General features: G+C 44.8%; 2 protein-coding genes across 2 annotated transcripts; one reads left to right on the plus strand and one right to left on the minus strand.

Moving 5' to 3' along the window:
* Window positions 1-5,341: 5,341 nt before the first annotated feature.
* Window positions 5,342-5,761, minus strand: LOC110474900 (histone H2A). The gene has a single exon (XM_021538697.2). It carries the CDS (start codon window positions 5,759-5,761, stop codon window positions 5,342-5,344), a length of 420 nt encoding a protein of 139 aa, XP_021394372.2.
* A 4,055-nt stretch (window positions 5,762-9,816) lies between these two features.
* PDCL3 (phosducin like 3) lies at window positions 9,817-16,940 on the plus strand. The gene is made up of 7 exons (XM_077781539.2): window positions 9,817-9,885; window positions 9,940-9,960; window positions 12,082-12,211; window positions 13,293-13,383; window positions 14,033-14,176; window positions 15,008-15,216; window positions 16,538-16,940. Exons 2-7 carry the CDS (start codon window positions 9,955-9,957, stop codon window positions 16,678-16,680), a joined length of 723 nt encoding a protein of 240 aa, XP_077637665.1. The 5' UTR covers window positions 9,817-9,885; window positions 9,940-9,954; the 3' UTR covers window positions 16,681-16,940.
* The last annotated feature ends 293 nt before the right edge of the window (window positions 16,941-17,233 follow it).

The raw sequence follows: 17,233 nt of genomic DNA on the forward strand, positions 1-17,233 counted from the left end.
ATTCTCTCCCCATCCTGCTGGGGAAAGTAAACAAGATGGGTGAGGTGATACTGAAGCAGTACTGTACCATAAACAACTTGTGCTGTGCTCTCAGAGTCAGCAAAGGCTTCCTTCACCCGCAGTAGGTTTCAACAATAACATCTATTTGGGCCTTGAAACTTAAATAATGTTTATAAATAGGTGATAATTTTCAGGTGAGAACCTATCTTAGGTTCCTCAGTCATATATCTGTAGTAACTGTGGCTCCTCTGTAAGAAGCACAGAAGAGCTATTCATTGCCCAGTGGAAATCTTTGCTGCCTGAAGCAATTCAAATGTCACCTGTGAAAGAGGAGAAATTAGTAATATAGAAATGCAAAGGTCATCTCTGGCCTGAAATTCATTCTGAATATCCCACTGAAAAACTCACAGCAGAAATTCAGGAGTGCAGACACAGGTGACAACAATTAGAAGCACAGAAATACTTTTGCAAGAAAAAGAGGTGAAAGCTCAGTTATCCCTGTCAGGCAGAGAAGAGAAAAATATAGAATTTTATGTCAAGATATTCAAAGTACTTAGTGTGTTTAGAACAGTAAATTGGGTACTTATCCATCCTCTTGTCATAAAAAGCAGCAAAAAGGGACACTCAATTACACTGAGAAGCAACATGTTTCAGCTGCAAAAGAGAAAATTTTTGTAGCACTTAACTCTTGGAATCAGTTGCCACAGCTTAGAGCGTGTGGTTAAGATCAGCTCGGTGGACTCTTGGAAAGGCAGGGATATTCAGGAGTGCATGTCTTTGTGCCACCTAACTTGATTCAAAAATCACTTCAGGCTGGCCTAGCTGGAGCTGGGCTCAGCAAGGTGCTGTTCAGCAGAGCACACAGCAAGGGACCTGGAAATGCACTGTGGAGGAGCAAGTGCTGCCCAGCCTCACGACATGCTGCTCACCAAAGGGACAGAGCACGAAGCACAAGAGGAAAACCTTCTTGGTGTTTTACTTCCCTCTCTCTGGTCCTTCGTGATCTTGTGCCTTGGACAGCTTCACTCCCTGCTCAGCTCCCACAGGGAAGAGCTCACTTAGTAAATTTTGAGGTGATGGCAAGCTGCGAGGGATGGCAATGCTGCAGGACAGAATCAGCATTCAGAAGAATTACCTTGGCAAAGATACATATGGAAAAAAATATGTACAGCTCACAGAGGATGAGAGGAAGTGACTGCACATAGTGAAGAATAAACAATTGCAGCTTTGCAGCAAAGGGAATGGGTAACTAGACAGTCAAATATCATAGTGTTGAGGAGAACACAAAATACAATGTGGAATGAATAAGAAACTGTAGAGACTGTTACATGGGAGGGCTTGCATTGCTAATGTAGTAAAGCTTCATGTGGAGAGCAATACAGGAGAAGAAAGAGAGGAACAACCAACAAAGAGGAAAGGCAGAGGTCAAGGAAAGTTGGAACTCTGAATGAAGTGGGGTTGATTTGCAAGAAGGAAAGTGTGAGGAGAGGAATGATAAAATGCTTAATTTTAAACTCACCATCCCTGTCAGCATTCATCAATGCCTGTGTTTACTTATTTGCTGGGCTTTTAGAGTCGAGCAGTGATCCCAGGATGTCTACTGGCTGCTTATATGGCAATCACTCTTAAGACTTATTTACCTGTTCTAGACAACTCCCACATTGCAATTGCCATTCCTATACCTTATTAAACAGGGTAGAAACATATCTTTGACTGGGCTGGACTACATAAACTGTCTTCATTGCTCTGATAGGTTTCTGCACGGAACAACTAGAAGGAGCTACTAAGTGTCCTTCAGTCATTTCTGGATCAACTTTTTCCAGTGTACAAAACCAAAAATGAGACTGATTTTATGGCAGGCTATGATTCACCACCTAAAATTTTGACAGTTCTCTGGTGCAAAGAACCTTGTACACCAAACTTCATCTCCCTATTAGCCTTCAACCTGCTAAAAGATCAGTAGAGGAAGTCTGAATGAGAACATAATGCAAACTTGAAAGAAAATAATTCTGGATATATTTACTACAAAGCTTCTGCATGTGGGGATTACTATACAGTCATTTCAGATAGTACCTGCTGGATCATGGCACTGAAAGATGTGTACACATAAATACAGCTTTCTGGAGCACAGCTGTCTAAACATCAACCAGAAAAATTCCTATGCATGGACTAGAACTTCCAGCAGATAATGCAAAAATGTAGAACATGTGTGAACTGACCTCAGAGCACCCAGAGGCAATCGTGTGATCCATCCAAAAAGAAGCAAAATTCAGGAGCCTCATTCAGCATAGCATTAAGGTCATATTTCTTCTCATGAACGTGGTGTGAGCTGATGGGCCACAGCCACCTAACCTGCTGGGCAGCATGATCTCTCCAGTAATGACACCAGAGACCATGCTACATGAAAAAATGACAAAATAGCCTTTGATTATCAGTAGTCTTGTACAACATATTTTCCTCCATTTTTACAGCTCAGTCTAGTCTGCAGGGTTACACAGCCTATGTATAATCTCAGATTATAACCCAAATTCACTACTCTGTGACTTTCAAACGAGCAGCACTTAACTTCCAAGAGGACAACGGTGTTTTGGAATTGCAGTATTGGGACCGGTCAGCAGAGGGCAAGGCCAGCATCAAATCTGGGATGCTCAAAGCAGAGGCACTCTGGGCTTTACCCCTCTCCACGGTGCTATGCTTGACCAGCTCGGGTAGCGAATGGGTTCAGACCTTGTGTATCCCTTGTGCTCACCAAGACAAGACTGTCTCAGCCCATAACTTGGGATGTTTCCTCTCCTTACACAGCAAGTGAAAGTGACAGACCATATCAGGCTTATAAACACACAAATCTCAGTGCAAAGTGAACTACAAGCACCCTGCACAACCAAGACATCCGTCAACAGCATCCAGTCCTCTAGACAGGTAAAAGAAGAGCTTTTCCAGGCATCATTTCACCCCCATGCTTCCATCTGCTCACCACTTCATTGAATTGCGGAGCACCATGTGCACACATTCCCTAATGGGTGTTATTGAAGACATCTATTTTCCTTGACACCCTGGTGCCAGGGCATAACTAAGTTAGGAGAGTAACACCACATCAAGATAAATGTGTTTTGCAGCATCAGTAACAAGAGAGAAGCCAGAGGAACTGTGTTTTGAATGGGTTATTTTTGCTTTGATTTTTAACTAAGTCACATACCAGCCTCAGCTACAGGTGACTGAGCTAAGTTGAAGCCTATAGCATGAGACATGAGAACTAGTAATGTGCCAAAATACCATGCAATTAATGTCTTGTTTCTTCAAAATAAATGAGCACTTTGGTGATCAAGAGAAGAAGTAAAATTATTGCTATTGCATTTGTAGTTTGAAGAGGCTCTCCTATACTGTATGAAAAAAAATTTTTATCGCAATTTCATTAGAATGACCTAGAGGTATGATTTCTAAACTTACCAAGCACTTTATTGAACAGGGTACTACCTGTGGGTATGAAGCTAAGCATCTTCACTGATAACACCTTTCTATCTTCCCCCTTTGTGAAAAAGGGTATGGTTACATAGCCTCAACATTTTTCTATGTTACTCTGTGCATTTCTGTTCAAAATCATCCAGAGTGCCTATTATTCAACCTGGATAGAACCCTAACTTTCCAAGGAAGCCAAATGTTCATTATCTGGATAGTTGTCCGAACTTGCTCCCAATGCCTATGTTTGGAACAAATAATGGCATAAATGACCATAATAGACTAGTAATATTTGAGAGCTTATCTTATAATCAAATAAGACACTTGATTGATTAAAAACTTGTTTACTGATTACATGAATGCATCATTATTTATCAGTGTAATTAGTGCTACTCCAGTAAATGTTTAAATACTCCTTAGCACATGTTTTGCAAAACTGGGTTCTGAGTTCTGCATTTTTCCCCTCTCAGAGTGGCAACTCCTCTATGAAAAAAGTGAAGCCCAGAACAAACCAACTTTTCTCATTGTTCTAGCCCCAGGTTTCTGAGGATCTATAATTTCACTGTTGATGTGTTGTAAGGCAGCAGTGAAGAGCCATAACTGTTTGTTTCCTCTTCAGCAGCAGAACATTTGATCTGTTGGTGGCCAATGCCAGGGCTGGTTTGAAGCTTAATGAGCTGCATTAAGTTTTAACAAGTGTTGTGGAAGAAAGAATGTCTAGAAAATATCAGTAGTGCTTTTGTGTAAGCAACAGGACAGCAGGTATAAATGCAGAGCTAGAACAACCAGAAAGTATCCTGATATTCTTCTTGCTTGACAAGCTTTATAGTGTAAACAAAAGAGTATCACCCAGTTCTTCCTGCCAAAAAGGGAGTTATTCTTTTCTTTATTCTATTGTGAAATGCTACCTCACATAAATTTTACATTTGCTTCCTGCTGACATCTGTGCTGCTCTTTTCTTCATCTCTCATTCTATTTTTATAGCATTTTCATCTCCATTCTCACACTGTTTCTTACCACTTCAGAACTATTTTTCATCAATGACAACTTCTGCTTAACCCTTTCCTCCTCCTGCTGCCCCAGCACAGAGTATCCCAATACAGAGGGAAAAGGCAGTGAATATGCTCTGAAGAAGAACATGCTATGAAGCAGAGACCAGAACAAGTCTCCTTTGAGAGGTCCTGCTGCTTGTTAACTACAGTCAAAGTTAGTTAAATGCCCCTGAATACAGAAGAGCCTTTTTTTTTAAAGATGCAAGAATTACTATTTAAAAAAAATTATGGATCTATAGAAGAAAACCAACAGACTTTGGAGGGGAGAAGGTGGGGGGAGTAGACCCCTTCTCAAGTTCTTGAGAACTTCGTGCAATGGAAAACACTGAATTTGTCATCTGTGTTAGGAGAAGACATGGCACTACCACATTCTGCATGCTTTTCCCTGATAGAGATTTGGAGCGATGGAGCAGTCCAAAGAGAGGCAGATGCTCACTACAGTTTTACGTGCAAAAAGGGTTTAAAAGACACAGGGTTACTAATCTTTAAAGCAGAGTTATCCTCTGAGGCATTGAACTAATTGCTCCAAGACACAGTGTGTGTCTTGACTCCTTTCCCTGCTCCACAACACTTACCTGCAACAGTTTTCCAAATGTAACTATGTACTTAACTTTTTAAGAAGTTATTCAGATGCTATGCTGGGCTATTTTTAAAAATTTCATTTTCTCTGTTCTTCCATCCATGAGAAAAGGAGACCAGAGTGTTGCATTCTAGAAACTTTATTGCACACTTTTAAAATGCCTTAAAATCAGTTGATAAAATACTTGAAGGAAACATAAATTAGTGGTGCTGAGCCCCCATAATTGCACGGACAAGACTAGGGAGAACAAGTTTCACTGGCTGCCCCTATATTCTTGAGAAGAAGCAACACTTCCACTAGATTTCTTTGGAAGGAGCTGAGAAAGGATATTTGGCATAACCCCGCCTTGAGGAATGGTCACACAGGCAAAGAGCTTGTTCAGCTCATCATCACTTCTCACAGCCAGCTGAATGTGCCTGGGCAGGATCTTCACCTGCCTGCTGTCACGCGCAGCGTTCCCCGCCAGCTCCAGCACCTCTGCTGTCACATACTCCATCACCGCAGCCAGGCAGACAGCAGTGGCAGAGCCAATCCTGTCTGCGTACTTCCCTCTCCTCAGGAGTCCATGGACACGGGCCACAGGGAACTGCAGACCTGCCTTGGACGACTTGCTCTTCTTTGCTCCACTTCCAGGGTTGCCAGCCACTGCTTGTTTCTTTCCACGTCCAGACATTCTGGCAGGCGAGGAGACACAGAGGGCTGGAGGGCTTCAAAACTTGGGCTACAGCTAATGGATAGCAAGAGGAGGCAACAGCAAGGTCAGTGCTGCTCTTCCACATCAAGCAGAAAGCTCATTCTTCTCTTGAGGAAAGAGCTCACCGCACACCACAGTTCATCAACAGCAGAGCTAAAATTTTAACAGTTATTGCCCTTTTACAGCCTGCCTTTTTGGAGAAGGATCTCATTGCAAAACCTGTCAAGGGTTATTGAAGTTAGATATGAAGGGCTCAAAAGAAGACAAGCTTCCCCTGCTACTTGGAATGTATTTAGGGTTGAGGCACAGTGGGTTTTCTTCAGCAAGATTTTTTTTAAACACCACAACTGTTACCTCAAAGCTAACTTGAGGCCTGTCTCTTCCTTCAAGAGCAATCTGCATTACAACTTCTACTATCGAGTAACAACTTCCCTCCATTTCAAATCTAAAAATGGAAAAATTCTTGCAGCCTACATCTTGTTATATCCAAAATACTTCAGGACTTTTTCACACATTTCATATGGCTTTAAATTAATTCCCTAAATGGTATTCTCTGGCTTATTTGAGAATACTACTGGAGGTCTTCTGTACCAAGAAAAGGATAAACTTATTTGGACAGCACTATGCAGACGGAAGAACAGAAATTACCACCTCATGACAAAGGAAATTCAGCCCAGCTAGGACATTCTTGCAACTGGAGTAGCAAAACTACTTATTTATAACATTTCTAGTCTATAAGTAAATGGGGCTGGTTAACTTCCAGTACACCTGGCTACAACATACAAAAACACCCATCACTACATTAACATGTAGGGGTTTTACTAAGAGATTTAATTATTTAAGAAAAATCAGAATGAGCTTTGAAAAGAATGTGAAAAAATAGTAAAAGTTAAAAAACCCAGCTCCTAATAAAATCCAAGCAAACAAAGTCCTTCCTTATAACTCCTTATCCCTATTACCAGACAATACTTTTTCTAAATTATTCACAGTACAGTCATACTGTGTAATACAGGCAGCTATCTTACAAAATAACATGAAGTCCACAACCCCAAATCTTCCCCAATGCATCATAAATTAAAAGTACATCACATTACCTTCAAAAATTCTTATTTTGTCCTAGTCTGTACCTTACTACAATCTACACTCAAGCACAAACAAGCCACATAACACCTCAACCCCAGGCTCAGAACCTTTTTATTACTAACTTTTTGTTCTCATCACTGCATCACCTGGATAATTAATGAGTCATTTACACACATGCTTCATCTTCCTTCACCTAATCCCTGATTTGGGGCAAAAAGAAGAAATACATTACAGCTGCTCAGAAGCAAATTGGCTGGGGTGAGGGGGAAGAAGGCAGGCTGTCTGCAAGGGCTGAACCATAGCTACATTTCAGCCTCACTATGACACTGCCAGTTCTCACTTACTCTAGCTGGAGTATTTCTGTCTGCGTGCTATGTGTAAAAATAGCCTTTCTTTTTTTCTGCTGAAGCTTGCTTTAGAAAGTACATAGGAAAAATGGGCTTTGTAAATATATTTTTAGTTGGGTGGGAAGAGAAAACTGTGTTTTGCTTTAGATGTGTCCTGAGTAGAGTCATGCTTGGTTCACATTGTGTCTGAGCCCCACCAAATGATGTGATGGGGCTGCTCCCTTTTCTGGTAAGTCTGTCCCAGATGAGGCTCGGAGTTTATTGTGGTTCTGGTGCTGAGGGTGCTTGGCTAGTTCCTCTTCTTTCGCCTGAGCAAAAACCTCACCTCAGGTAAAGGAATATTTTTGAGCAGCCTTTAAAGAAATGAGTGCTCACTTCTTGCTCATGCTCTTTTTGTGTTTGTTTTCTGGCATTCAAAGGAGTTTCCAACCAGCAACATACAAGAGCCTTGGGTGTGAATGGTATTTCAGCCACAGAAGATGACTATTTAAACCAGAGGGTACTCCCAGAAGCCAGGCTCTGGCAAAACACTCAGACAACAAAACTGTCATGAACAGTTCAGCCTTTGGTTCTGCCTGTCAGACACCAGATGTGGGTCACAGCTTCACAGCATCTGCATTTGTGGCACCCACCCACTTTTCTTACACGGATGAGCATTTAGTCTAAGCTGAGTGAGGTTGAGTTTCCTGCCACCTCAGGGCATTGAACAGCCAGTATGGGGTACCCTCTGCACGTCCAAATGCTCACCATAAGGACTGATGTCCTCTCAAAGCACAGCTGTCCATTTCTTCTAATTCAGAGACAGAAAAGGTGCCTGTGCCTTCCCTTCAGCAACCCAGACTTAGCTCAGAGAAAGTGGCCAGCCCACTCCAGAATAACTGGCTGTTAATGGGATGCCCACAATCTTATACATGTGGAAGTGGGGCTTCTAAATTTTCATTTCAGGCCCTTGCCAGAGCCGAGACAGTCCTTGCTCCACATGCTTAAACACACTCTTAAGACCTGCTGGCAGGTTCTTTAGGGCTCTTTCATGGGGACTGAGATCTGGGTAAGCATGCTGTCCATTGGGCTAGAGCATAAAAGGAGGGGAAGGGAGGCAGGAGCAGGTCTCTTCCCTCTGCTATGTCTCTTGGAAAAGAAAGCTGAAAAGATCTGCTCAGTTCTTCAAAAGGGCAGGTCTAGGTGCCTGTTTGTATTGTGATAAAGGGATATGATTCATGCTAACTAAATTGTAACTATATCAATAATTGTTATAAAGTAATAGAGGAAAAGCAGATGGGCCCCTTCATGGATGTTAGGTGTGAAAAACAGGATACAGGATGTAGTATTGAGATAAGCAAGATCCCAAAACAGAATTGGCCTTGGGATGAACAAAGTTGGGATGATTCCCAAAGCAGAATCAGCCTTGGGATGAGCAAAGTTGGGATGATCCCAGATATGGAATCTAAGTTGTGGTTTTATCTATGAAATAATACGACTGATTTGGAATATAATGCTTACTTATATAGCACAAAGCTTAGTGCATGCGTGCAACCTGTAAGGTTATTCAGAGGACAGTGAGGAAGACAGCAAGCCTTCCTCTGAAAAGACCACCAAAAAGCCAGGAGACCCCCTAACAACAAGAGGAGCACCATGCAGTGTAGTGACATAGATTTCAAGAATCAAAAATAGGAGGAGATTTACAGAAAAATATTGATGAATATGTATTGGCATACAGTACATAAGTTTAGTTTGGATTCCTTTGTTTCATACGTGAGACAGGGTGAGAAGCCCTCCCTGTACCCCAGTTGGTTTTGCTTATGCTTTATATGAACCTTAATCATACTTAATTAGTCACTCCCAATTTTTTTTTTGTATATGCTTGATTATATTGAGCATACTTGATTGTATTAATTTCTAAAAAATTTGAGTTCAATTAAAATTGCTGCTAAATTCAATTTTGTTGTTTATTAAATTAGACATATAGAACTTCATTTATAACAGTATGGAATAGGGTGGGATCCCAAACGGATTTGGGTCACCACATGCAACACTCTTTTCAGTGTTTTCTGAGTGACACTTTAACATAGACTCAAAACTGAAATAAAAGTAACTATCAAGAGACAAATTTCTGGTAATACCAGTTGGCTATGATCCAATCCTAATAATACTACAAGTATTAAAGCTGATTGTGCCTAATAAGAATAGATAATACAGGCTTGATTGCTTATTTTATTTTATTAGCAGATTAGGGAAAGAAAAAACGAAGATTAACAAGTGGGGAAATAAAAGAGGGTATGAAATACAAACAGCTAAAAAAGGGTCAGTGGAAACAAAAGTTACAGGGAATCGCAGAGAGAGACTGGAAGGGACCACAGGGAGTCGCCTGCCCAACGTCCCTGCTCAAGCGTGGTTACTCTGTGTCAGGCTGGACGGGGCTTGCAGCAACCTGGTTTACGGGAAGGCGTGAATCCCCGCGGCAGGGCGATTTACGATCTTCACACGCCGTTCAACCCAAACTACTCCGTCACCCTTCCCACCGCCGGGCCCATCCTTATTAGGCGGCGCGGGCAGCGGCGGCGCCGGGCCCGCCCCGCCGGCAGCGCCGCCTCCTCCGGCCGCGCCGCGCACGCCGGGACCGGCCCTGCCCGGCCCTGCCCGGCGCCCCTGCCCCGGCCCTGCCCGGCCCGGCCCGGCGCCGCTGCCCCGGCCCTGCCCGGCCCGGCCCTGCCCGGCCCGGCTCGGCCTGGCCCCGCCGGCACCATGCAGGTGAGCAGCCGCCGTGCCCCGCGGCCCGCGCCCGGCCGTGTGCGGGCCGAGCCCCGCCGGCGGCCCAGAGCCGAGCCCCGCCGGCGGCCGAGGGCCGAGCCCCGCCGGCGGCCGAGGGCCGAGCCCCGCCGGCGGCCGAGGGCCGAGCCCCGCCGGCGGCCCAGAGCCGAGCCCCTCCGGCGGCCCAGAGCCGAGCCCCGCCGGCGGCCCAGAGCCGAGCCCCTCCGGCGGCCCAGAGCCGAGCCCCGCCGGCGGCCGAGAGCCGAGCCCCGCCGGCGGCCCAGAGCCGAGCCCCGCCGGCGGCCCAGAGCCGAGCCCCGCCGGCGGCCCAGAGCCGAGCCCCGCCGGCGGCCCAGAGCCGAGCCCCGCCGGCGGCCCAGAGCCGAGCCCCGCCGGCGGCCCAGAGCCGAGCCCCCCGGCGGCCGCGGGCCGAGCCCCGCTCCCGGCCGTGTGAGAGCCGAGCCCCCCGGCGGCCGAGAGCCGAGCCCCGCTCCCGGCCGTGTGAGAGCCGAGCCCCCCGGCGGCCGAGGGCCGAGCCCCGCCGGCGGCCCAGAGCCGAGCCCCGCTCCCGGCCGTGTGAGAGCCGAGCCCCCCGGCGGCCGAGAGCCGAGCCCCCCGGCGGCCCAGAGCCGAGCCCCGCTCCCGGCCGTGTGAGAGCCGAGCCCCCCGGCGGCCGCGGGCCGAGCCCCGCCGGCGGCCCAGAGCCGAGCCCCGCTCCCGGCCGTGTGAGAGCCGAGCCCCGCCGGCGGCCCAGAGCCGAGCCCCGCTCCCGGCCGTGTGAGAGCCGAGCCCCGCCGGCGGCCCAGAGCCGAGCCCCGCTCCCGGCCGTGTGAGAGCCGAGCCCCCCGGCGGCCCAGAGCCGAGCCCCGCTCCCGGCCGTGTGAGAGCCGAGCCCCCCGGCGGCCGAGGGCCGAGCCGCCCTCGGGGCAGAGCTGGGTGTTGTTCGGGGCTGTTCCCGGCGGTGTTGTTCGGGAGCTCCGTGGCTGGGTTTGTGGCAGTGTGTTGCTTTTTTTGCAGCTACGGTACTCATTGCACTACTGTAGTGAGCGGTCGGCGTTTCAGGCACTGCATCAGTGTGATAATAAATGATAGTAAATGCGGGGTCGAGGGAAAGGTGACCGCCGTCAGAGAAGGGGGTGAAGATATCTAGTGTTGTGTTTGCTGAGCTACGTTGTTCTTTTTCTTTATTTTCTTATGTTTCTTCTCCCCTTCTGCCCCCTACCCCTCCCTTCCTGTCCCCGATAGTCCGTAAGTACTGGGGCTTAGTCGAAGGTATAGGGTTATATGGCTGTGAACAGACCTGCTGTAAGGTGTACTGAAGCGGGCTATAGCAAAGCAGTATGTATGCTCAGTTTCTAAAGTTCCTAGGCCAAGATAGCAAGGAAGCACAATCAACCTGTGGGTGTTTATCACCGAGATTTCTTGTATTTAAAAAAATAAAATTGCCTGCTAAATAGGAAAAGCATATACTCAGCTACTCAGCTTTTCAACAATACATAGGGGTGTGTTGACCTTGTTTTGCAGGATTATTGCAACTATTTTACAGAAAAATCTCAGGAATAGTCTAGCTATAGACTTAGATCTGAATCCTTAGCAATGGTCTTGGCTGACAGAGATGGCTTGCTTTTCTCTAAGCACTTACATAGTCACTCTGACTTGAATATAGCAAGGAGACTTCCCATGTACTGAGAGCTAGGTCTGTAAGGTTTGTCCCTGTGTGTGTCTTGTCACTAGTGCTTCCTGATGCAGTGACCATTGGTTTGGTGGCCTGTCCTGCTGAGAGTCTATAAGGAAGCTCTCTGGCTAGCATGCTTCTGTGTCACCCAGCTAATACCCTCTCCTTTCATTGCACTTTGTGAGAGATGCAGCAGTGGTTACAATGCTTCAAACTTTGGTACCCAGCCAAGACCTCCTCTATGTGCTGTGAGTGTGATGGAATAAAACAAAGTCAGTCTTCAGGGTGCTGCAGGTCTGGGGCTGGAAAGAAGCCTCAAGGTCAGGAGGATTTGCACTGTGATTTTCTGGCACCATCCGTCCAGTTACCAGTTTAGCAGCTGTGTTAAATTCCGAACTTCTGTAAAGTTCACCTTGAAGAAATACCCATGTGTTGTCCTGTTCTAGGATCCAAATAAAGACACGGAGTGGAATGACATTCTGCGCAAGAAAGGTATCCTTCCTCCAAAGGAAAACCTGGAGGAACAGGAACGGGCAAAGGAAGAGGAGCAGTTTGCCATCCTTCAGAAATCTCTGGGTGAGTGACCAGCCAACTCAGGCAGCAGCAGAACAAGCCTTGGAATGGCTCCTGGGGGAAGCTTTCTCAAAGAAATGACCAGCATCAATATTTATAAGCCTGTAAAGCAATGTGTCATTTTCCGGGTCTGTGGGGATACCAAAGCTTCAGCTGTGCAGGATGATCAGCTGTTAATGGTATCAAACAAATGCATTCCTGAACACATGGATTCTTCCAGCACATTAAAGCTTTGTTCTTCTTATGAGCTCTGTATTTTTATGGAAGTAAATGTTTAGAAACTGAAGCACAGTGCAAAGGGAGTCTGCTAGGTGAATGTGCATGGCTGTGCTGCAGCTGCAAAGCTTGAAAGCTTGTGCAGGTAGTTGGGTGCTAGTCTAGGCAGCCTTCAGCTCAGAGGCCTTTTCCATCATATTCTTTTCATGTGTATGTCTAAAGCACATAGCACTTCCTAACAATCCAGTAGGAGTAATAATGACAGGTTGAGAAAGCTGGGGTAGCTAGCCTGGAGTGGAGAAGGCTCAGGGGCAAAGGGACTGAAAAAAGAGCTGGGGAGGGACTTTTTAGAATCCTAGAATAGAACCATAGAATATCCTGAGTTGGAAGGGACCCACAAGGATCACTGAAGTCCCAACACCTAAGGGCAACTCCAACTTTACGAGACCATATAGTGATAGATAGCACAAGGGGGGATAGCTTTAAGGTGAAGGACAGTAGGCTTAGATTAGATATTTAGAAGAAATTCTTTGCTGTGAGGGTTATGAAGCACTGGAACAGGCTGCCCAGAGAAGCTGTGGATGTCCCATTGCTGAAGTGTTCAAGGCCAGGTTTCATGGGCCTTAGAGCAACCTGGTTTAGTGGAAAGTGTCCCTGCCCTTGGCAGAAAGGGTTGGAGCTGGATGATTTTTAAGGTGCCTTTCAACCCAAGCCATTCTATTATTCTAAGATAATATTTTAAAAAATCCACAGCATACTTTCTATTAATCTGTCTTTAGAGTAAATAAATTCTGTTGGACTGATGAAAGTTAATGAGTGTTAATCCTGGAATGAGATTTTTGCTGATTTAATGTTTCTTCTATTCTAGTGAAAACTTATGAGGACATGACTCTGGAAGAGCTAGAAGAGAATGAAGATGAATTTAATGAGGAAGATGAGAGAGCTATTGAAATGTACAGGTCAGGGCAGTGTGCAGAATTTGGCTTTAATGATAATTGGAGGGTCTTTCTTTTATATGCTTTTAGATATTGTTGAAGAGAAAGGATGTTTTTAAGATGATGGAAGAAGGGGGTTGTGTTTCTGCTGTCTTGTGGAGCTTCTAAGTGTCTTTAAAAGGATAACAGCGTTTGAATTCAGTATCCTTTATCTACAGCCTAGCTTTGCAGAGATAATGTGCACCTGCTGAGTGTATGGCCAGGGAACCTGAGAGCTTTGAAAATCACCTCCAGTATTTCCTAATTTTTGTGTGAATGAGATTAAGGTGCTGCAGATTTGCATAATTAGTGGTGGTTTCCCTCTATCTCGTAACATCTCTCATGGCTTTTGCCATTTAGTTTGGTAGTGTGTTATGTGCAGAAGAAATGTCTAGTGAAGCCAGAAATGAGAGAAAAAAAGCATTTCACTAAACACAGATTTACTTCTTGCACGTGGCTTTAGCCTATGATGCAAATACAAGAGCATGTACTGTGTCATTTTGCTTTTATTGCTCTGGGATTAGAAGTTTGTAATTTGTCTCTGAAGTCTAGGCCTCAACCAGCTCCTTCAAGTTATGTTCTGTCAAAAAATGCATCTATTCACAAGATGTCTTTTTCATTCCTGGCTATTCAGGCAGCAAAGGTTAGCAGAAATGAAGGCAGCTCAAATGAAGAATAAATTCGGGGAAGTTCTGGAGATTTCAGGAAAAGATTATGTTCAAGAGGTTACAAAAGCTGGAAAAGATATATGGGTAGTCTTACACCTCTACAAGCAAGGGTAAGATTTTTTTCTTTAAACCATTAAGCCCTGCACTGTCAATAGCTGAAAATGCTCCAAGGTAAATGTGTAGTTATTTTAGAACTAAGGACTGATTTTGGAGTTCTAAGAAATAAAAACAAATTAGTAATTTTAATACTATTGAGTCAAGACTGCTGAATGTTCATGAATCTTCATTCTAGAATGATGTTACCAGGAGGTGGCTTTTTTGTACATCTCTATAACACAGCAAGATGTGTACCATACAGCTTCCATAGAGTTAGCTGCTGCCACTGAAATATCCAAGCTTTGGAAATTATTCTGGATTAAATGCAAGGGGCTGTGATTGGTTTCCAGTGGTGTACAAATGGAGTGAGAAAGGTTTGCTGTCCTGTCATCATCATAGAAATCCTTGTCAAAAAGGTCTGTTAACGTTGCTAGATTTTTTTTTTTGAAAGTTTATAAATACTTGCTGCTGTTTTTTGTCTCTAATTGCCTCATAGGTGTTGATCATCATTTGCATACCTTCTTCCCGGAGCAGCTTTGCTTTTATTTTGCCTGTGCTTATGCAGTTTCTAAGTATCTTAAATTCATTAACCAGTTTCCCTGAATACAAAGGGGGTAGAGGGAAAGGTTGCATTACTAATATATTAAGACAAAAAACTCACCACACACCAAAATCTCCAGTGGTGATGATCTCCTTTGAATGCTGGAATACAGAAGTTGCTTCTGGTACTTTTGCCTTTCCAGAAAGTCATTAATCTGATATTTCTGACCTTTCTTCTGGAACTGTTTATTTTTTAAATTGTCTCTTGTTTTCTCCTCATGTGTGTCTGCTACTGTTCTTCACAGAATTCCGCTCTGTGCCTTAATAAATCAACATATGAGCGGGCTTGCAAAGAAGTTCAGAGATGTGAAATTCATCAAAGCTATCTCTACCACCTGCATTCCCAACTACCCCGATAAGAACCTGCCCACGATATTTGTGTACCTGGACGGAGACATCAAAGCTCAGTTCATTGGGCCTTTGGTGTTTGGTGGCATGAACCTGACAAGGGATGGTAAGTGTCTGCATCTCTGCTCTTCCAAAGGAAAAGGCAAACTGTTTTGCTGGGAATGAGAGAAATGTGGTTTAGGAGAAGGGACGTACTGAAAACGATATTAGATTTTTTTTTCACCCCTATGGCTCAACCACATGGCTGTCTTGTAAAAGCAGTGATAGGCCAACATGTAGGTATCTGTCTTGTGTGTGCAAGTATTTATGCCTTGTGTTGGGTGAAACAAATTTTGCTGGATATATTAAAGGGTAAACAGTACCCATGTATGTTCTTAGGGTGTCTTGGACATGAACAACTGCCCTTGCCTGCAGTGACATGATAATCTGTGCACTTGCCTACTGGATTATAGGGCTCCTTGTTTCATTTTCAAGATGATGGCATATGTTTGCCTGTTGTCCCTGACCGAGTCAGCTTAATTCAGTCATCACAGAAAGCTGTGTACTGAAATTTCTGCACTTTTCTTTTATGTTTTCCTTCTCCCCTAAGCATAGGTGCCTTCCACTGAAGATTAAAGAAAGTGTGAGGCTGTGTTCATTATTCTGTAATATCTGAAAAAAATTAGATTTGATGATAGGATTGTCAGCAGGAGTAGGTGAAAGGTTTCAACTGAATGTGTTGTATTGACTTTCTACCACTTCTGGAAAGCAATTCAGTCCAATTTGGCCTACTGCTGGTGGTGAAGTCTCTATTTACTGTCTAAAGGAACTAATATTTAGTGTGTGATGTAGAGGCAAATGGGTGAATTCTATTTATCAGGTACATCCCTGGAAAATACCTATAATTCAGATGTGTAAATAAAATTTCCACAATTTTTTCCCTTTATTAAGTTCATTCCCTGCCTCTTCTGATTGTGATGAGCTCAGTATATGATGGGAACAGCTGTAATGTATGAGCAGTATTCCTTCACTGGCAATAGATGTGCAAATATGTCTCTGCCCTTATGTGGTTAGAAGGAGGTAGAGTTCACTTTCACAGGAGAGTTGCCTCTAAAGCTGCTGCTCTGTATCTATCACCTCTTTTGCACTCCTGGTTGCAAGGTGAGCAGGGTGACACTGGGGATGTCACTGGTGGGTACAGAGCAATAGCTTGACTTTCGTGCCCTGGGCTGAGACCTGTGCCAGCACTAGGCACTGGGAAAGGAGGGCTTGGCTGGAGCTGGTGTGGTAAACAGGGCAGGAGCTTGGATCTGGGTATGGAAGAAGAAGAGGAGGAGGGCCCTGGTGTGGTGGTGGTAGGATGATAAGGGAAGTCATCTGGGGAGCCAAGGGTGGGCTTCCTCCAGTTTGTTCCCCTACATTCATTACTCTTGTTTTGCACTGCACAGAATTAGAGTGGAAGATTTCTGAGTCGGGTGCCATCAAGACAGACCTTGAAGAGAACCCCAGGAAGCAGATCCAGGACCAGCTCATGTCCTCAATCAGGGCATGTGTCCCAGCCAGAGGGGAGAGTGACTCAGAGGATGACTAATTCCTGCGACTGCATCCAGATTGATGCAGTGCACTTGCAGCCAGTGTTCCCACCTCAAGCACTGGAGACACTCCTCAAGGCCTTGCTGAGCCCTAGAAAGGGTAGCCTTTCAAGACATCCATTCTAGAAACCTCTAGAAACTAAAGCATTTTATGTTTTTTAAAAATTTCAGCTTCACTTAAGATGCTGAAAGACATTTTGTATAGTGAAGCCTGAGCAAATCTTACTCAAAGGTTTTAAAATATAGACGTGAGTAGAAACATGTCTCTTGTTATTATTTTAATAGTAAATTGCTGCTTTTTAAAAAAAATTGAAATATGGTCTTAAGTGCACTGTTTTTAACAAGCTTAAATGGTACAAATCAAATCTAAATAGCTGTCTTAAATAATTGCTTATGGCACTTAAATGAGCCATCTCTTAGCCCACTGTGCTCAGACCTCTGACAGCCTGGACTTCACAGAAAGTTGTGGCGGGTGGTACCTACGATGCAGATGCTTCTGAAGGTGATGTGTGGTCCTCTGTGGAGATGTGCTGGCACCAGAGGGACAACATG

The sequence above is a fragment of the Lonchura striata genome, chromosome 1 (genome assembly GCF_050655825.1).
Source record: "Lonchura striata isolate lonStrDom1 chromosome 1, ASM5065582v1, whole genome shotgun sequence".
Lineage (NCBI taxonomy): Eukaryota > Metazoa > Chordata > Aves > Passeriformes > Estrildidae > Lonchura > Lonchura striata.